Genomic DNA, 21,116 nt, shown 5'->3' with positions numbered 1-21,116 from the left:
TCGACTTTGGGAACTGCCTGTTTTGGAGCATTTTCCATTTCTATGTTAAATTATTACATAGTTCTCAAAATGAGATGGGGTTCACTAGGGTTGGAGGCCTTGGCCTGTATACCCTCTTGTTGACCCTCCATAGTAACTGGTTGGCTACTGTGTGAGACAGGATGCTGGACTGGATGGACCACTGGTCTGATCCAGCAGGAATCGTCTTATGTTTTTAAGGAAGCAAAGAACAGTGCTTGGAGATTGCTATGAATACTTAAACCCCCACATACAGCTTACTGATTCTATATAGCTTGGCTAGAATCAAAGATAGAAATGGCTTCTCCCTACTACCGCAAGCACTATCTACCTGTGAGTGGAGCTGTGTGAATGGAGTATATCTCCATTATTTATTTATCGAGCCTGTTATCAAAATTGCATCCATGTGTGTCATGTGGTTCAGTTTCAGCATCCTTTGTGCTATGCTGGTTCTTTGGCCAAGCCAACTAAACAAACCACTCAGGGTGTCACAGTGAGGAGGGTGTTGCGGTGCTACAGAGGCTCAGATTGGTCCTAGCATGCTTCTGCTGTGGGAAGAAAACATGGGCACGCCTTGCTTCAGGTGAACCTGAAACGATCCTTCCTTTGTATGATGTTCTGGACTAGGAAGACTCACTGTGACTGCATTGGTATTAGATTTCAGAAATGGATGACCCCCCCAAAAAAAGCATTTGTGCGCAGAAGGCAGGGCTGTGTATTGATTCACATCTTCTTGTTGAGCTTGGCCTATTAATCCAAGCCTGGGCCATTGCTGTGTCCAAGGGATTGTTCTAGGAGCCACTGGAATCATGAGAGAAGGATTTTTAAAGATTTCAGAGAACACCAGTCAAGCGCAAAGGCAGTGGAGCCAATGTTCTTTAATTAGGCCAGTCATTTTGCCTTGATTTCATGTCAGTCTTGCATGATTCCATCCTAAGTCTAAGACCATTTTCTTTTTCTTTTTTTGTAGTTAATGAAGGAATTCCCTCTTCTCAGCATGTTCAACATCCATGAAAATTTGCTAGAAGCTCTGTTGGAGTTGCAAGCATATGCAGATGTTCAGGCAGTTTTAGCAAAATATGATGGTAAGTGCGAGTATCTCTTTATGTATACTGAGAAAGAGATATCACTTTAAAGGGGGAAAGGATTAGAGGTTCTAGCCCCAGGGCCGACATCAGCCTACCGTCAGGTGGGGCAGCTGGCAGGGCCTAGGGTTTCTGGGAGGGCCCACTGATGCTGGCACCCCCTGCCTACTCACTTGCTAGTACCCATGCCCCCTGCTGCACCACTGAGGAAAGGACTGCAGGCAACTGGAGATGGGCTATGGGAGGGCTTCTGAATAGACAAGGGAAACCTACACAAGCAGGTGGGAGGCATGCAGATGGGTGGGAGGGAAGGAGGGCATGAGTGCCTGGTGGTGGGCAGAGAGGGGAGTGAGAACCAGGGAACTGTCTGCCCAGAGCCCCACAAAACCTGGAACCAGCCCCATCTAGCCCTTTTAGCATTTTACTGTTAACCTTCAGATCCTTACAGGGACAGCGGTGTTAGCCTGCCACCAGCAAAATGACAAAGTCTTATGACAGCTTACAGACCAATGAATTAGTGTTGCATTTGCTTTTGTGATCTCACTTTCTCAAAATTGACAAAATAGGCTCTGGCTCATGAAAGCTTGTGCCCAACAGATTCGTTAGTCTTTAATGTGGGTACAAGACTTTGCTATTTTTTTCCTTCAGTTATTCATGCTGCAGGTCTCAAAAGCAGCTGAGGCAGAGTTGTCCCATGCTTAATCTGTGTTTCTTCACCTTATTATATTTTTTGTGACTAATGTAGTCATTTGGTGTTTGTAGCAGTGCAGCATTGATAGTTTTACATTCCTTCTCCCAAGCCTACTCCCACTATTCTATTTTATTTTAGCGTTTTAGGGTTTAATGAACCCTTAATGGTTTTATATCTGTGGGTGCAAAACCTCTACAGTCAAATTGTATCCTTGCAAAACCAGGCTTTAAGTTTTAATGAGAAATATCTTCCTTCTCTTTTTCAACTTTCAGTGGTTCTCAAACTGTGGGTTGTGCTTCTTTAGAGGGCATAAAAGGTGCCCTGCAGGATCAGATCAGGGGTTCATCTAGTCAAGCATCCTGTTTTCATACAATAGCCAGCCAGTTAACCTGGAGAACCAGCAAACAGTACACAGAGGCCTGCTTCTGTGGGGTCTAACTGTATCTGAATCCCTTCTCCTCTCAGCACTTGTTTCTAATTAAAGGTGACAACGGTTAACTGCCATTATCATTAAAGAGACAACTCTTGCTGTAGAAAATTGGGTCAAAATGTAACTCAAGCCTTTGAGATGGAAAGAAGCAGGAACAAACTGGCAAAAAAAGATGAGGGACCACTTTAAGAAGAAGAGCATCCACCTCTGACCATAGTTGTTTATGTAGACATTGTGTGAGGGACTAACTATTGGTTTATTACTTCCTTTTATCACCAGCATTAATGACATGCGTGTGTGTGTGTGTGTGTGAATTGCCATCAAGTCACAGCTGACTTATGGCGATCCCACCAAAGGGCTTTCAAGGCAAGTGAGAAGAAGAGGTGGTTTTCCATTGCCTTCTTCTGCAAAGTCTTCCCTGGGGGTCTCCCTTCCCAGTACTGAACATACTTCGCTTCCGAGATCTGACGAGATTGGGCTATACCATGCTGCCTTCCCTCCAAAGGCAGTAGTCACAGCAATCTCAATATCATTTAACAGGTTTCAGATATGAATTTTATGTAACTATCTCTATAGTGATATGGACCTATATTTACCATAGATCACTGCCTACTTAGGTCACAATCCAGCCGTAAGGGCATTATACAGTCAGCTTTGACTGGCCCTGGGTCAACAGCAGGCTTCATGTGGAGGAGTAGGGAATCAAACCTGGTTCTACAGATTATAGTCCACCGTTCTTAACCACTACACTACACTATCAGAACATAGACCTATGAATTAGTCTCTCTTTCTATCATGTCATCTCCAGTTTTTTGATTTGAGCAAGTGGTGTCTTTTTCAGCAAATGGTGAGCCATTCAGTTCTTGTTTATAATGTACACCAAGCAATCAGGTGACATCTACAGTAATGGCAACATATCTCAGGATGTATTCTGATTCTGAGAGGCATCATTTTAGAGTTTGAGACTAAACACTATTGAATTCTGAGTTAGAGATGCATCTGTGGGTTTTTTCCAGTCAGAGCTGCTGAAAGGTTTTTTCCTATGAAGAAAGATGCTGATAGCTGGATTTGCAGTCAAACCTCCCTGACCCTCAGGCCTTACTTTAAAAATGGATTGTTTTCCATTAAAGCAGAAATTTTTAATGGCAGTGAGTTCAAGTTATTTATTAACCTCAATGGGATGTTCTGGCAGAGTTGCTAATTGGCTTGTGACATTTACTTAGCTCCAAGAGCGGCGTCTGGCTTGTGACATGAATACTGCAGTGAAAATGGAGACCTTAAGAAGGAAATGCACTTATCATATCATGCATGTGGCAGTGTTTACCATTGGTTAAATAGCTTGCTTTTATGCTATAGTACAGAAAGCAGAAATGACTGCCCAGTGGTCTTACGATGGCAGAGGCTCCTCAAGTTGGAAGCAAACAAAGGCTCATCTTCTCCTATAAAGCATGGCTATCATTCACTAGCATCACTCTTTCTGCCGCAACCAGATTACATACCTCAGACCAATGTATGCTATGAATGCAGTTGAAAGATCCCTATTGAGGAAATGTAGAAGCCAATCAAAGCACATACCACAAAAGTAAACAATAATAATTCTTGGGTCATTAGTGGGGATCAGATCATGGGAATTTGCTTGGCCCCCAAAAGACCACGAACGAGGCCTCTTTATGCTGTGTAATTGCAGTGTAAATCTTGTCTTCCCTCCCTGTCTTTAGCAGGATTTGCCACATCCCAGTCCAAGTTGGCACCATCCATTAGCTTTTGCATCAGGTATTATATTAAGCATATGCAGAAGCATTTTATCTGGCTTCTAGGTTTTGTTCTTTCAATTTTTAATTTTTTTATTTATTATAGGTACTACTCCTGTTCAGATTCTTTATTCATTTCTGTTGTTTTCAATGGCAGACATATTTTTGTTTATTCTTGTTTTCCAACCAATTGGGATACAGCTGTCCAGAATTCTATCTCTCATCCATAGGATACTGCATGCCAAAGGCCAGGCAAATAGGAGAGAATTCCCATTTTTATAGGCAATTAAGGCATTATATATTTCCAGCTCTTAACTCCCCCCAACACACGGAATGGTTTCCAATTGGCAAAGGTGTCAGACAAGGATGTATTTTATCTCCCTATCTCTTCAATCTATATGCAGAACATATAATTAGGAAAGCTGGATTAGATTTAGATGAAGGTGGAGTGAAAATTGGAGGGAGGAACATTAATAATTTGAGATATGCTGATGACACTACATTATTGGCAGAAAATAGTGAAGATTTGAAACAACTACTGCTGAAAGTTAAAAGAGAAAGTGCCAAAGCAGGACTACAGCTGAACATCAAGAAAACGAAAGTAACGACTACAGGAGAATTACACAACTTTAAGGTTGACAATGAGGAAATTGAAATTGTTCAAGACTTTCTATTCCTTGGCTCCACCATCAACCAAAAGGGAGACTGCAGCCATGAAATTAGAAGGAAATTGAGACTGGGAAGGGCAGCCATGAAGGAGCTAGAAAAGATTTTGAAGTGTAAGGATGTGACTCTGGCCACTAAGGCTAGATTAATTCATGCCATCATATTCCCTATTACTATTTATGGGTGTGAAAGCTGGACAGTGAAGAAAGCTGATAGGAAGAAAATAGATTCCTTTAAAATGTGGTGTTGGAGGAGAGCTTTACGGATTCCGTGGACTGCCAAAAAAACAAATCAGTGGGTTATAGATCAAATCAAGCCTGAACTGACCCTCGAAGCTAAAATGACTAAACTGAGGCTATCGTATTTTGTCACGTCATGAGACGACAAGAGTCACTGGAAAAGACCGTCATGATAGGAAAAGTTGAGGGCAGCAGGAAAAGAGGAAGACCCAACAAGAGATGGATTGACTCAATAAAGGAAGCCACAGCCTCCAATTTGCAAGATCTGAGCAAGGCTGTCAAAGATAGGACATTTTGGAGGACTTTCATTCATAGGGTCGCCATGAGTCGGAAGTGACTTGACGGCACTTAACACACACACACACAACACACACACCCAATTGGGATGACATTCTCAGAAGTTGTACCCCTCACACAAGGGATCCCCTTGGTTAAATTTTACATGAATACAAAAGAGGCAATAAAAAGTCTGCATTGCGCAGCAGACACAAGGCAAGGTACTAATGTTTGTTCAGCCATGCATCGGATCCTTTCACCTTTAACTACGCTGCAAGGGTATCTGTTTTGTCATAAAAAGGGTCATAGTGTGAGGGCAACAGAAGCCTTTGCCCACTGTCTATCTCTTCATCTCTTGAGAGGTACCCATGTTAGTCTGTTTGTAGCAAAGGAAAACAGAAGTATAGTGGCACCTTAATGGCTAAAAACATTTATTCCAGTATTCCTACCAGAATAAATGTTGTTAGTCTTTAAGGTGCCACTGGACTTCTGCTTTGTTTCGTTCTCCCAGCATGTTTCACTTTCAATAATGGAACTATCATGGGGGCAAAAAAGCACTAGAGAAGAGAAGGCAGGGGAGAGAGGAAAATTCAGTTCTCCTCATCTATGCAGCTGTTTTGATATTAAAATAGACTCCACAACCACTTTCTACATGAACAGGGCAAACATGTGAACTAACAATGTAGATCACTCATTTGTCACATCTTGTCTGGTCTTAACTAACTTTGTATTCTTGACCAGTCCTCATCGTCCTGGATATTTCTTAAAAATACTACCATATTACAAATGATACTACAAATTATAATTTAATTTACAGTGCAATGCTAAGCAGAGTTACACCCTTCTAAACCCACTGATTTCATAGGACTTTAAAGGCTGTAAATCTGCTTAAGAGTGTTAGTAATTCTAAAGGACCCAATTTTAACTATCTTGCACACTTATCAAATATTCCAACATAGGAAAATAATGATTCACAAGTCATTTCTTAATGAAGAACTTTGCTATCCCTTTCGGAACTCATCTCCCAGTGGCCCTGCTTCAAGTGCTTCTGCCTTCTGAGGTGGCAACTGGAGAGATGGTCTTCTCAGTGGTGGCAGCAAATTATGGAACTCCCTCCCAAGGGATATATGCCTGCCTCCTTCTCTCATTGTACTCCACCAGCAGGTTAAAACTTTTTTTGTTTCATCTGGCATTCCCTCAGTGACCCCTCCGACCTTCCCTACACTTTGTTTTTTAATTGTTAGCCACTTGGGTGGCCCTGAAAGGTAGGATATATGAGCATAATGTAGTGGTTACGGTGTTGGACTAGGATCTGGGAGACCCAGCTTCAAATCCCCACTGTGCCATGGAAGCTCTTTGGGGATTCTTGGGCTAGTCACGCACACGCAGTCTAATCTACATGACAGGGTTGTTGCGAGGATAAAATGGAAGAAAGGAGAATGATGTGAGCAACTTTGGGTCCCCACTGGGGAGAAAGGTGGAGTATAAATTAAATAAATAAATATGAATTTTGTAAATAAACAAAAAGTACTTTTAAAATGTTTTATCAACAGTTTAGCCAGACACTCCTTTGTTCCCCTGCATTAACCAAGGAATTACATGTTTTAATTTTTTCATTTCCCCCCCAACAGATATCAGTTTACCAAAATCAGCTACAATATGCTACACAGCTGCCCTTCTCAAAGCCAGAGCTGTCTCAGACAAGTAAGTCCAGAAGAACTTCTGCTCACCAAAAAATAAATAAAAAATGTTTCTTTGCAAAATTAAATATCTGAGATGTTTATATAGCTGAAGTACCATTCATTCTGGCAGCTTTGCCATAGTTCTGCAATGTATTTATGATATGGAAATTGCTATAATGTCTTGATTTTGCAAAACAGAGGTTACTTGGGCATTACAATTATATTTATGTTAGGTCAGGCTGCATTGGGAAATGGTGATTCCTTTCACCTTTTCTAACAGATAGAAAAAGAGTTAACATGCTATTGATGCTGTTATGGCATTTTCTCTTGTTAAGCAGAATGATAATGTGTAGGGAAAGAGACTATTAGCTTGAGGCAGAATCTGGCAAATGCTTGATCTTCAGAGTCTCCAGCACGGAAATGGTGGTGTCTGTCAAACACAACTGTTTGCTTAGGAAGAGCCCTCCAAGGTGTTTAGCACTTCCCCCTGCTGCTTCTTCAGCTACTGCCAAGCTGATTCAGGGCTGAAGGCATTTGGCAGGTTGTGGGAATGCTTGGCACCCGCCAGGATGGAGTCCCAAAAGCCAGATTCTGCTCAGAGGTGGAAGCATACAGATCCCGAGCAGAAGGCATCACTTCATGCACCCGGGCTCAGAACGCAGCCCAAAGGGTGGGGGAGCCAGCAGCATGGGAAAGCCGCTTTCCTTTCTGCTTTTGGTAGAGAGTTTGCTATTATAGTGAAAATGCACTTTAAGACCTGAGTAATTTTTTTTCTTTCATTCTTTTTGTCCTGTAGATCTCCAGTACCAACTGCAACATCTTTCCTCCCTACACAGCGACTCCAGCTTGGGAGGGCAGGGCTAGGTTTCTCACAGCTTTCCCTGTGGTGTCTGCCTGCCAAGTACAGCTATGGAGTTAGCCGTGGGGTGTGAGGTGAGAAAGAGATTGCATGGTCTGGGTTTCCCCCCCCCCAACCCTTCTTTCATTCACTGGGGCAGATGATATTTGCCAGCAGTATGGGCACACCACCAGGAGCGGGTGCAGCTGCAAGTAGTAGATCACCCACTACTGCTCAGCCTGTCCCAATGGCTCTGGGTTGAGAACTCCTTTAAAGCCTTCCCAAAATGTTTTTTTTAAATTTAAAAGCCCTTGAACCATTACAGGCATCGTTTTTTCCTCTCCCCTGCCCCCTCCCCAAAAGTTTTTTGGCCTGATTTAAAAAAAATTCTAGCTAAGAACATAGAGCAACTTTAGGTTTAACAAACTGAGAGACTGAATATCATCCTGATGAGTTGCAAACGTGCTTTAGACTTCTGCTGGGATTTTAGTTGATGGCCTCTGTGTATTTTGGTTGTTCAGAATTTCCATTTGCTATGGAAGTTTTAGAAAGAGAGAGGAGGAAACTTGTTCAGACTAGCCCCTGCTCTGTAGATCCTCGGATTCTTCATTCTTGTGATAGAGCTGACCTCCATGCTTCTGTTTTCTTACATTCTATGCAGATTTTCTCCAGAGGCAGCTTCAAGGCGAGGGCTGAGCACGGCAGAGATGAATGCAGTAGAAGCTATTCACAGAGCTGTAGAATTCAACCCACATGTGCCAAAAGTGAGTTTATTATGAACTTCTACCACTGTGTAAAAACAAGTGTCAGGATGTAGTTGCTGAATTTCAGTGATAAGAAGCTGAGATTGGTGTGTAACAGAGAGCATTAAAGTAGCCTGGTAACTGGGTTTACTGGCAAGCTGCACAAACCAGGACAAGGCCTGAATGTTGCCCTTGTGACCCCAGTTGGCCATCACTAATGTAATTCCCACTGTGTCAGATATTGGGGGTTTGTACTGCATAGAAAATATGTTTTTAAAAGTAGAAACTCAGCTATATGTATCTGCAAATGTGCAGCAAGTGCCCCCAACAACAACAACATACTGGTATGGATCCCTCAGAAAATTACTGCTGATGGAAAGATTTCCATGAGCAGAGTTTGACTTCTCTATGGAGATTCCAACTACCAGGTGGGGCCTGGAAATCTTCCAGAATTGCAGCTGATCTCCCAACTACAGATATCAGTTCCCCTAGAGGAAATGGCTACTTTGGATGGGGGGACTGTATGGCATTATATCCCACTGAGATCCCTTCCTTCCACAAACCCTTACCATGTCCATGCTGCACCCCAAATCTCCAGGAATTTCTGCACCCAGAATTGGCAACTGTACTTCTCCACCTCTGCCTCCTGAAATGGGGGCTACCAGGAAGAGCGTGTGTGTGTGTGTGGGGGGGGAATAGACAAAAATTGTTGTCTCCCCCACCCCCAACTAACACATGCAGAAATGATCAGCGAGATCTAATACATTGCTCTTTCCTTTCTGATAACCCATCCTCCTCACAGCAAGGTTACCGCACAGCTTAGAATTTCCTCCAACTTCAGTCTTGGATTTGTCTCATTTTGTTGTTCATATGCCCTTGTCTTCCAAGAGTGTAATTCTCTCAAACCATCCATAGGGCAGTGATAGAAGGTCTTGGGAGATTTATTTGTTTAGTACATTTTGCCACCCTTCCTTCAAGAAGCTCAAGTCAGCATACTTGGTTACACCCTCCTCTATTTTATCCTCACAACTACTCAGTCAGGTAGGCTAGGCTGACGGTAATTGGCTGTAAGTCACAAAAGTTTATGCTAGAATAAAAGCTGTGTAGTCCTTCAGGTGCCACAACATTTACTTTTGCTGTAATAGTTTACTCAGTGGGTAGTTGGGTCATTTCAGGCTCTGACCATCTAGGGAACCTCTTCTAGATGGTCATGTGTACTTAAAATGTGATGCTACAGCCTGCTTTTTTGGGTGGTCTCTGCTGAGACTATGAGTTCATTGTTGTGGTACCTGTGCAGTCACAGATGGGTACTGCGCATGTGCAGGCCTACCACAGAGAGGTTTTTGAAGCTCAAAAAAACGCCCAAAGGCACTCCATCCCCCTCCATGCTGTTTCCCACCTTTTCCAGCATAATAAAGAGGGGGTGGAGTGCCCTTCCTTCAGTTCTCTCTCTGCTGCCTTTCCTCTACCCAAACTCTGCCCTCTCCACCAGAAAATTTTTAGATTAAGAGAATATAGTTATTATTATACCTCTTAAGAATTGCTGCAGTATTATCACAGAATAGAATCATAGAGTTGGAAGGGACAACCAGGGTCATCTAGTCCAACCCCCTGCACAATGCAGGAAATTCACAACTACCTCCCCCCCACACCCCCAGTGACCTATACTCCATGCCCAGAAAATGGCCAAGATGCCCTCCCTCTCATGACCTGCTTAAGGTCATAGAATCAGCATTGCTGACAGATGGCCATCTAGCCTTTGCTTAAAACCCCCCAGGGAAGGAGCGCTTATCACCTCCCGAGGAAGCCTGTTCCACTGAGGAACCACTCTGTTAGAAAATTCTTCCTAATGTCTAGACGGAAACTCTTTTGAGTTTCAATATGGGTGTTATAACAGTAAAAGCAGTGAGCTGACTAGAGATATAGGAGCTATAGAGATTTAGGAGATATAGTATAAAAGCTGGATGTTGTCTAGAGTGTCAGACTAGGATCTGAGAGACCCTCATTCAAATCTCCCACACTGCCGGGAAAGCTTGCTGGGTGACCTCGGGCCAGTTATGTTCTCTCAGCCAAACCTACCTCACAGGGTTGTTGTTGTGATGAAGTGGAGGAGATAATGATTAAGCCACTTTTGGTCCCCATTGGGTAGAAAGGCAGTATATAAATGAAGTAAGTAAATAAAAACAATTGCAAACTTTTTAAACTACATATATATTTTTCTTTAAAATGCTAGTAGCAGAGCAGAGAAGCCAGTTTTGAATAGCAAGTGGAGGATAAAGGGCTAACTTCTGGCTTTTTTTGTTTTGTTTTGTTTTTTTGCACACCCCGAGGCAAACTGAGGCGGCACAAGCCTGCGGTTCATATTTTATAAGCCCAAGATGTGAGATCCATCTTGTCTGTTTCAGACCTAAAACTGGAGCGGGGGAGGTAAAGGGTCCAGTTCGTTCCCTTCCATACTGGTAGTCCTGCCAAGAAAAGCTGTACCTTCTGAACACATAGCTTTGCTTTTAACTGCTATTAGTTGATGGCATTCAGTGTACTCAGAAATTCCATCCTGCTGCAAGGGCCTCCTGTTTCTCTTCTCGTTTTACATGCTTGTGTCTCCTCTACACTAATTTGGAGGCGCCACTGTAATAAAAATACAGTGTAGTCAAAATACAGCTTAGTTGCACTTTTCTTATTCTCCGCTCATCCTGTTTTTTATTCAGGTACCACAACTGTTTTATTACTTGTGGGTTGTAATTTTTTTTTCATAGTAAGGATTTCAGGAAATTATCACCCTAGATTTGCATTTTTGAAGAATAATCACCTCACCATTTAATTCAAGTATCTTCTGAAGACTCATTTCTTTTATGACAACAGCAAATATTTTGAGGAAGAGTATGGCTGAAAGTCCTAGTGTTTTCCTCCCTCAGATGAATGTTCTTTTTCTGTGACTGCATCTAATGTCTGCCCATTCATTATTTCACTGTGTGTGGGACTTAATGGATGCATGGTTGTACATCATATTCCTATGGCTGTATGTCTCTGTGTTAGAGTACTGTCCATTTTTGTCCCTGTTTATATACAGCATCCAACTTGGGTGCCCGGAGTCAACTATAGATCCCCCATAGCACGTACAAACAGTACAATCAGTTTTTTCAGGTCACAGTTGGCCCCAAATACCTTGGGGAGCTTGCAGAATATACAAAGAGTGAGAAAAAGATCTTTGTCACTGTCATGAATTACCATGTCAAGTACCGAGAGTGAAACCAGTCTTCTATGCACCCTGGATTGTTAAATTTCATAGGTAGCGACTGCCTTTGTGAATGTGAATTTTGTTATATAGGAACAATTATAACAATAATCACATATTTGTATATATGAGTTTGATTTTTCCAGATTTTCATCTTCTCACTCTTTTTGCCTGCATCTTCTGCACCTGCTGTCTCTGCACATCTGAAAAACAGAGAATAAAGATGCAAGAGAGATCTATTAAATGTTCAGTAGACTTCTAGTAAGCCCTGACCTGGATGGCCCAGGCTAGCCTGATCTTGTCAGATCTCAGAAGCTAAGAAGGGTCAGCCCTGGTTAGTATTTGGATGGGAGACCACCAAGGAATACCAGGGTTGCTGTGCAGAGGAAGGCACTGGTAAACCACCTCTGTTAGTCTCTTGCCATGAAAACCCCAAAAAGGTCGCCATAAGTCGGCTGCGACTTGAAGGCACTTTACACACACGCGCACACACAGACTTCTAGAATATGTTGTGTAGGAATATTGAAATTTAATTTCCCAGCCAATGATAGCTGGCTAATTTTTAGAGGAAAAGGGGGAAATGCAGGGCAACCATTCTAAGCTTTAAAAATCCTTGAAGGCAGGGTGCTGCTCTTGCCATCTGTGTGTGAGCTGCTACTCCATTTATTATCAAGGGAGGAGGGCCATGTGACAGGCTTAATAAAATACCTGCAAAAGAAAATGTTACTGGGAATATGGGTGCATCCAGGTACACCACAAAGACTTCAGGGAGGGACTCTGTTCCTTCGTGTATGGGAAGTGATTGGGCACTGTCGTTCTCTTACAGTATCTCCTAGAAATGAAGAGTTTAATACTGCCTCCTGAGCATATCTTGAAGAGAGGAGACAGTGAAGCAATAGCGTATGCTTTCTTTCATCTTCAGCACTGGAAACGGGTCGAGGGGGCCCTGAATCTCTTACATTGTACGTGGGAAGGCAGTAAGTAATTCACTTTCTTAGACACACATTGCAGGGGAGGAAGGCAGACTACCGGGACAGCTACTTGTTCACTGCAGCACCTTTCGTTTAGCCCTTACATGTTCCCAGATAGTGAATAGTTCAGACTCTCCTGCAGAAAGAGGGGTAGGGGTCTTTTGTGTGTCTACTGTATCAAAAAAAAGAGAGAGAGATGCCGGAAGCTTTGCGACTGAAGCGTCCCAGCATTTTAAAAAAGGGGAAGAGCCCTGATTCCACACTTGTTTTCCTTCCAAGCCTAATAGGGGTCTGGTTTTGATAAGCACAGTGACACCAGTAGTCAGATTAAGCCCACTCCGCTTCACATGCAGCCCCAATACAAATTGGGCACCAAGATTACGGAACTCCCTCCAGTGATATCCGCTTGTCCCCTTCTATCACGGTTTCCACCAGCAGGTGGAAACTTCTTTGTTTCGCCTGGCAGTCCCTCAAGGATCCTTCCATCCTGCCTTGTGATTTAATTTGCTGCCCTGTTTTATCTGTGTATTTTGGATCCTTTTAAAATTGGTTTTATGATGTATTTTAATTGTTTGTATGATATTATATGATGTTAAGCTGCTGCATGACGTTAAGTGTTTTTAAGGCGCCTGGAGGCAGAAGCAGGTATTATGGGATGTGCATTGGACTGATTGAAATCATTCCTCGTGGATCAGACTCTTTAACAGTTGTCACTGGTGTGGGACTTACGTTGTTGGGCGCTGTTCTATCCCCCATGCTTTTCAATCGCTATGTAAAGCCCTTAGGACAAACCATTCGTAGCTTTGGGGTTGGATGTCACCAAGATGCGGATGATACCCAGAGCTATATATCCTTATCCAAATCCTCTAGTGATGCAGTAGAGGTCCTGAATAAGTGCCCTGCTGCTGTGGTAAATTGGATAAGCGTGAACAAATTGAAACTAAAACCTTAAAAAAAAGAGAGAGGTAATGCTGGTTGGGAAGATGGAAATTTTGAAAGGCGATTGTTCTCCTCACTTTTGATGGAGTTCCACTGTCCCTTGCTGATTCAGTTAAAAGTCTTGAGGGTCATATTGGATCCAGCTTTATTACTGGAGAAGGAAGTTAATGCAGCTGCAAAAATAGGGCTTTCTACCAACTCAGCCGAGCCCATAAGATGGCTCCTTATGTTGGTACACCTGACCTGGCCACAGCACAGTAACGTAGAGACTAGACAACTGCAATGCACTGTACATTGGTTTCCCCTCAAAATCAACTGAGAAACTCCAGCTGGTCCAGAATGCCACAGCTCAGCTATTAACCAGAGCTAGACAGAGCATGCATATTACTCCCATTCTGCAGACGCTCCTTTGGCTGCCCATTTGTTACAGAGCTCATTTTAAGGCACTGCTTATCACATACAAAGCTCTTTATGGCCTTGACCCCTCTTATTTGTGGGACCGCCTCTCTCCCTTGTGGAACGGTTTGCCTGAGGTCAGGAAGGCTCCCATTCTCCTGACTTTCCACAAACTATGCAAAACTGAATTAGTCAAAAGGACTCTTCTGCACAGGTAATAGGGTTGAACTGTACAAAATGGTTTGGCAAACATGCTTGGATTAATTAGGGACTGTGGTCTATACTGATGTGTATAGCTTATTGTATGTAGGATCCTATTTATGTAATTTCTGTACTGCTTAATGTGTCATGTGAATATTTATGTGATGCTTCAATTCTTTCTGGCGGCTCCAAACATCTAAAATCCTAATGCATTGGTTATAGAAAATCCCATTTTGTTGATTGTACTGACTCACTATGTGAAATCCGCCTTGATTCCCTGTGAGAAAGGCAGAATATACATTACGTAAACAGACAAATAAAAATAATTAGTTTTAAGATATATTTTGCTTCATTGTTAGCTGCCTTGGTGGCCCTGATTGGGCAGAAAGGGTGGGATATAAATGGTGTAAATAAAAATTAAATCAGTTGTCCACATGCACCTGGCATTGACTGTGGCTCCATCTTATCTTGCCTGACCCACTTAAGTTCAAGGTGAGGTTTGTACATAGAGAGAAATCATCACAGAAAGCACTGCTCTGTGAGTTCATCATGAGTTCACATTTTATCTTGGAACATGAGTTTTTTAGGACATCTGTTCAGAAAAGAGTAGAGAGAAACTAATGTGTTTCAACAGCAAGTACCCAAAAGGGGTCCCCAACAGAACAGGGGTCCCCAACAGAGTGCCTGTGGCAAATTCAAAATTTAGTTTCAAATCAAAATATGAACAAAAATTGAATTTTCTGCTTCTACTTTTAAAGAAATTGCTAATGTATGTAATGTGCCCTCTAAACTAAGAGGCTTTCAGTAATCTTTGAATTGAGGTTTTTTTTCCCTTTTTGTTAACAGCTTTCAGAATGATCCCTTATCCCTTGGAAAAGGGGCATCTTTTCTACCCTTATCCCATCTGTACAGAAACTGCAGACAGAGAGCTTCTTCCATGTAAGTGGGAGCCTTGTCTCCTAAAACTTTCACAGAAGGGGGAAAAACACATCTGTGATCGACCTTCACAAACAAAAGGCGTTTCTTGTTGTGAAGAACTTTTCCAGGCAGCATGGGGGTGTGGTAGAAAGTGGCTGTTTCTCCACCTTACCCTTACTCCAAAAATCCTAAGGGTTTAGAGAGCTTCACAAACAGAATGCCCGGCAGTCCAGGGGGAGGGATCAGGCAAAATAGCCTCCTTTCCCCACTTCCACTGACTCAAGTTGCCAACAGAAGGAAGAGAAGGCTATTTTATATGAAACCCCCCCATGGCTGCAATGCCCTGTACCATGATGCATTTTGGTAATGAGACTATTGTGATGCTAATGGGGACAAACTGTGGGATGCGGGGGTGGGGGGAGTGAAGGAAGGGAAAGATCTGCTCTGTTGACTTCTTCAGCAACATCTTCTGCTGGATCCAGTCCGTTGAACCTCCAGACACCTGCCAGAGTTGTTTTGTGTGTGTGTGTGTGTTAAGTGCCGTCAAGTCGCTTCCGACTCATGGCGTTGTTTTACACCCAATAAATGGCCATCAGCGTAGTATTCCTCATGAAAAATGAGTTTGAGCCAGACCCCTGCAGACAGAAGCAGCAGACCGTGGATAGGTGATGAGGCCACCGTTCCACTGCTGCCATTAAGAGTCCCTGGCAGGGGAGGGCAGGTGGCTCCTCAGGGCCTGATTCTCTGTGCCAAGCTTCTCCTTAGGTTGGGGATCTACAGTCAGATCTCCCGCATATACTTCAACCTTAAAACGCAGCTGCGGCAGTACAAAAAGGTACTTGACACAGTTTCTTGTTTTAGAGGAAGGAACATTAATCAAAATAAGCAACTCAAGAGTCAGGCAGTTAACACGATAGCTTGCCGCAATTTGTGCTCATGGCAACATAAAAAGTAACTCTTCCTATTCTTCATTGTTACTAAACTCCAAAAGCTCTTTTAAAAATAGCTTGCCAGTTGCAAAAGAGATTCTTCCAGTAGGAACTTCTTCAGTAATAATATATTTCTCTCCAGTTTGTTTGAAATCTATGAGAAGGGGAAGTTAGAAAGCAGTTGAAAGCATTTCAGCATGTTGACAGAATCTGTCCCTATTTGGCAATAACGACTATAGATGTTTTTATATTAAGTGGACTATTAACATGATAAGGGGGTTTGCTGTGTCCAGAGAGCATTGGGGGGGGGGGGGATTGAAATGGCAGAAGGATTTGTAGAAAATAAATTTGGCAAAGAAATTTCCCAAAGAGAGATTCAAGAGGAAGTGTTCAGAATGGGGGGTTACCCTCACTGAACTACAACTTTCAGAACACCATTGAAGTTTAAAACTGTTTCGGCTCCTGTGCCGTCATTCTATGTGCTCTTCTTTCCAGCTGTGGCAGAGGCAGTCCTCTGGAGAGCACATTGAGAATCCTCAAAAGGCATTGGTTTTGCACATAATATATTTTATTACAAAGCTTTCAAGTTCTCTAGAACTTGTGTTCAAGCTGAATGTTCCAAAAGAAAGGGGGGGATGAGTTCAGGATAACTTGAAAGCTTGCACACTGTTTAGTTTTGTTGGCCCTAATAAAAAGCATAGCTTGGATCCCATTTTTGGACTTTGCTTGTGACAAGTGTGGCTTACCTACAACCTCTTCGTTCTTGAAGTGTTTCGGTTTTGCTTCTCTTGGCTTTCCAGGTTTTTTAAAAATTATTATTCCTGGTGTTTTCCTTGCAGCATTTCATGAAGTCTCAGTTTACCCCAAGAAAGAGCTTCCCTTCTTCATTCTCTTCACTGCCGGATTATGTTCCTTCACAGCTATGCTGGCCCTTTTGACACATCAGTTTCCAGAGCTAATGGGAGTCTTTGCAAAAGCAGTGAGTGTCTTTTCATGCCTCTGTTAGAACAAGCTAGAGCCAAACATGAAGGGCAGTCTGGGAGTGTACTTTACTGGCATCCAGAAGCATTGATAACATTCTCAGTTGTGTGTGTTCCTTCAGAAATACAGTAATTGACTTCTCTAAATGACTTATGAGATTGTATGTGTGGGATGGTATCATGGTGGTGGAGGCCCACATCACAATTTTATACTAGGTCCAATGAAATGATGACCTGGGAGCAGGGGGGAAATTTGATGTTTGCAACTGCATAAACAAGGTGTGCCAAAACTCAGTGTAGGAGGTAAATGTAGAGTTGGCGTAGCATGGTGACAAAGGGTGACTCCAGATGTCAGCCTGGTTTAGTGGTTCGACTAAGACTAGGGAGATCCAGATACAAATTTCCTCTCAGCCATGAAGCTGGCTAGATGCCCCTGGGCAAGTTACTCTCTCATTGAACCCAACTTACTTTATTGGGTTCTTGTGAGAAAAAAATGGAGGAGGAATTGTTTACACTGCCCTGAACTCCTTGAAAGAGGGATGAGATAAAAATATGATAGATAGAAGTGTCTGGATCAAATCTTGCCTTAGCTATAAACTCACTAACACTATACCTTTCCTAAGGATACTTGCCTAGGAATAAGCCCTAATAAATAGACTTCAGTAGGATTCTGATTAGACCTGTTTAGGACTAGCCTATAAATGGCCTTAGGCAGGTCATTATCTCTCAGCATCTAGGGGTGTAACAATACTGGCTGCTGTTAGGATTAATACCAGGTAATATACTAGATTTAAAAATATTTACCATGTAAATGCTAAGCATAATTAAAATACATAATTAGGATTATCCATCTGAAAATTCTTCCAAACTTTTTCATGGGTGAGTTTATTCCCTGTTCTTTTCCTATAGCTACAGTGGTTTTCTGAAGCTATTCTCGTATGGTCCAGTTGAATATTTATTTTACCAAACTGTTTTCAAATAGGGTCGACTGGGATGGGCACCATTTGAAGGAAAAAAACACAGCTCTTTTAGATAATCTTGAAATCTATGGGAGAATAGGGGTGCTGCTTTGAGGTGATGTGTTTTTATCTTCAAGTCTCGGTTCAGACATAACATGAACCATTTCCCATTGGCACAAGTGGATTAGATGAGATCAGTGCTGGCCTCCCTACTCCCCACCCCCAGTTTATGATCTATTTGGGGGTGGGTAGCCAAACCAATTATATGCTTATGGTTGGCATTACCTGCCACAGTAAGCACGTATATACAGTGTCCATCTTTTAAATTAATTGGGTTGTTTTATGGCTTATGGTTTTATATCTTTTACTGTTCTATTGTTATATTGGAAATTTTAATTGTTGTAACCCATCCTGAGCCCGGCCTCATCGAGGGAGGGAGGGCTAGAAATATGAAAATAAATAAATAAAAAGAGATGGCCAAGGACGGCCTCGAATGTGGCAACGATGTTCAACAGCAGAAGCATCCATGGCATCAGAATCAAAAACCATCCGTGCCTAAAACAGACTCCTCTTTAATGCCATATAGGGGGGAGAGGAAGGGAAAGTCAGTTTGTACATTGTGAGCATTCCTGGTTTCCTAGATTTTATTGGGCACGTCTGATATTGTTAACAAATCTTTGTAAGATTTACATCCACCCAATTATTGCTTAAGGAAATAGCTCCAAGCAGGACCTGGCTTTGAATTATGAGTACAGTGTAAATAGAAACAAGAGTGCTGTGTTTAAATTAAAACCGAACAGATAGCAACAATGCCCTTCATCCAGTGATACACACGAGAACAGTAGTGGTACATTATGTGCCCTTCTTAAGAGCATTTAACAGTCAGCTGGAGAAAATAATGGCTCTCCTTGCATCTCGTTCTTGGGTGGTTATTTCTAGCACAAAGAAACGTTCAGAACTACATCTATCTGAATATAAGTGCCTTTTTAAAATTGACTGTACTAGAACCTGGACAACGCCCGTAGTCGCCTGGGTGCAGGTTACCAGTTATTGTTGTCCTTTTCCTTCAAGGGGCTTTGGTTCCTGCTTTCTTGCCGTCCTCCTCCAAAACGCTTGCTTAGCGTAGGTCCTAGGACAATGTCCAAGGTAGACACAAATACAGAGCCAGAAGACCTCCATACTTTTGTCTAGGCAGCAGCGGTGCTGTGACTTTCTACCAATCCCAGGCTAATATCCAGCACTCTGTATCTGTGTGCTGATTAAACTCTTCTCTCCAAATCTGCCTTTTAATCTTTTTTCCAGTGGCACCAAATTAAGCAGGGATAGTGTGGCTGTATTACAACTCAATGGTATCTTGAGCCACTTAACAACCAGTGAAGTCTTAAGAATGCAGAACTGTTCAGTGGGATTTTCTCCAAGGGAAGTGTTCTTAGGGTTGCGTCGCCCAGAGACATCCTAAGCAGTTACATTATTCTAACCCCATTGACTTCAATTGACTTAGAATGGCATAACTCTGCTTAAGATGGTACTGCTGGTTACCTAAAACTGTCTGCCCTGCAGATATTTTTTCTGTGCTAAATCTGTTCTTTATGGCTCACTCTGACTTGGATTACATAAATTGACTTGCAAGCTGCTGGAAAGGCCTACCTTTGGGTCCTTTGAGGTAGATGACATTTGGTCTTGTCCTTTTAATTGGCATGGACCCCCCACCCCCTTTTAGCACTCCATGATCCAGGATGGGATAGGGTTGTTTTTCTTTTTCTTTTAGCTTAGTTAGATCAGGGCAGGTTACTGGGTCCTTATGGTGTTGCCACGTGATAATTGAAAGATACATTTCTCACTGACATGCTTGTATTCTTTTGAGAAATAGGAACTAAGTTTCATTGCCGAGTAATAAAATGCAGTCACAAAAGCAGCAGTTTTTTGAACACATGACTTTCTAGTATATCAGGTTCCTGTTTGATTTAGTTGTTCATTCAAACAATCTCTTAGGAAAAATAGCTGAGCTATAAAGCCAACTGAGAGACTTTTTATTACACTGACTTAATAAACTGGCACATAGGGCAGATTTGTATTCCATATTACATACCTGAGGTGAGACATATATAATCTATTTTTAAGATACTTAACATCTGCGAAAGCAGCAGAATATCACTGCCCTGAAAATGGAGCAATGTGATAACTGTGATAATACATATTTTGTTATACTGAAATTGGCTTCTGTCCAACCGAACAGTTCGAAAGAGTTAAGGGCACTTAAGTTTTCTTAGGGGAGTGGGTGGGAATTTCCTTTAAAATTTGATTTTGCACTTCCTCTGCCACCCACTGTTGTCCCAAATTTTTGTTGGGGGGGGGTTAGTGGATCCTTAAGAACATGGGGGGGGCAAAATTGAGGTCTGCAGTTGGAGGCAGGAATTAGCAGGAAAATGAAGTGTGCTTAAACCTGTGAGGTGCTGGATACAGGACACCACACGCTTAACTAATTACATTTCCACAATAGGGCAAATAGTGCCTCCGGGGCAGTGTCAGGTTGGGAAAACGTTTTTTGGAGGGGAAATCGAAGCCTCTGCTCTTAACAGTTCTGATCTGAGTCAGGCTCCCATGCAGCGGGGAGTGTGAAATTTCAGAACCTGCCTCTCCATCTGGGGATGTCCACAGGGAAGTCATAAGAGCTCCTGGTCAGACACCAAGTTACAGTAGGCAGGGCATGATGGCAAGGCCCCAGCTTCATGGATACATTTGAAGGTTAATCTTGAATGCTTGTGGAACATGATGCATATTCTCTTTGTCAGGCAGAAATATTAGCTTTCACATGGCACTCTCTCGGTGTCTTTTTGTAATGCAGTACAAGGTAAATAAAGACCCAAGAAATGTTCTTTTAATAAGATTATGAGCCATCTGAGGTAAGATGGCAGAGACAAATCAGGAAGAAAAACTGATGTGACAGGAAGTGCATATTGTCGATGTTAAGAAAGCCAGTGTGCTGTAGAGTGCCGGAGACCTGAGTTTAAATCCCCACTCTGCTATAGAAACATGCTGGGTGACTCTGGGCCAGTCTCTTTCAGCTTAACCTACCTTATAGGTTGCTGTGAAGATAAACTGGCTGAGAGAATCGTTTAAGCCACTTTGGGTCCCCATTGGGGAGAAAGGCAGGGTATAAATGAAGTTC

The 21,116-nt window shown here is 42.5% G+C and overlaps 1 protein-coding gene across 5 annotated transcripts in view; it reads left to right on the top strand.

Annotated features, from left to right (window-relative positions):
• ST7 (suppression of tumorigenicity 7) overlaps nucleotides 1-21,116 on the top strand; it is a 102,654-nt gene that overhangs the window by 80,976 nt on the left and 562 nt on the right. For 3 of the 5 annotated variants that reach the window (XM_056845774.1, XM_056845770.1, XM_056845772.1), the window contains exons 9-14: nucleotides 989-1,103; nucleotides 6,788-6,860; nucleotides 8,338-8,440; nucleotides 12,481-12,631; nucleotides 15,008-15,100; nucleotides 16,848-16,987. In XM_056845774.1, the coding sequence (XP_056701752.1) occupies nucleotides 989-1,103; nucleotides 6,788-6,860; nucleotides 8,338-8,440; nucleotides 12,481-12,631; nucleotides 15,008-15,100; nucleotides 16,848-16,987 (675 nt within the window). The remainder of the gene's footprint in view (nucleotides 1-988; nucleotides 1,104-6,787; nucleotides 6,861-8,337; nucleotides 8,441-12,480; nucleotides 12,632-15,007; nucleotides 15,101-16,847; nucleotides 16,988-21,116) is intronic. The other 2 variants (XM_056845771.1, XM_056845773.1) reach the window with 2 other exon arrangements.

This window comes from Euleptes europaea, chromosome 3, assembly GCF_029931775.1.
Source record: "Euleptes europaea isolate rEulEur1 chromosome 3, rEulEur1.hap1, whole genome shotgun sequence".
Taxonomy (NCBI): domain Eukaryota; kingdom Metazoa; phylum Chordata; class Lepidosauria; order Squamata; family Sphaerodactylidae; genus Euleptes; species Euleptes europaea.
The sequence above is the reverse complement of the archived record's forward strand: the minus strand, read 5'-3'. Positions and strand labels throughout refer to the sequence as shown.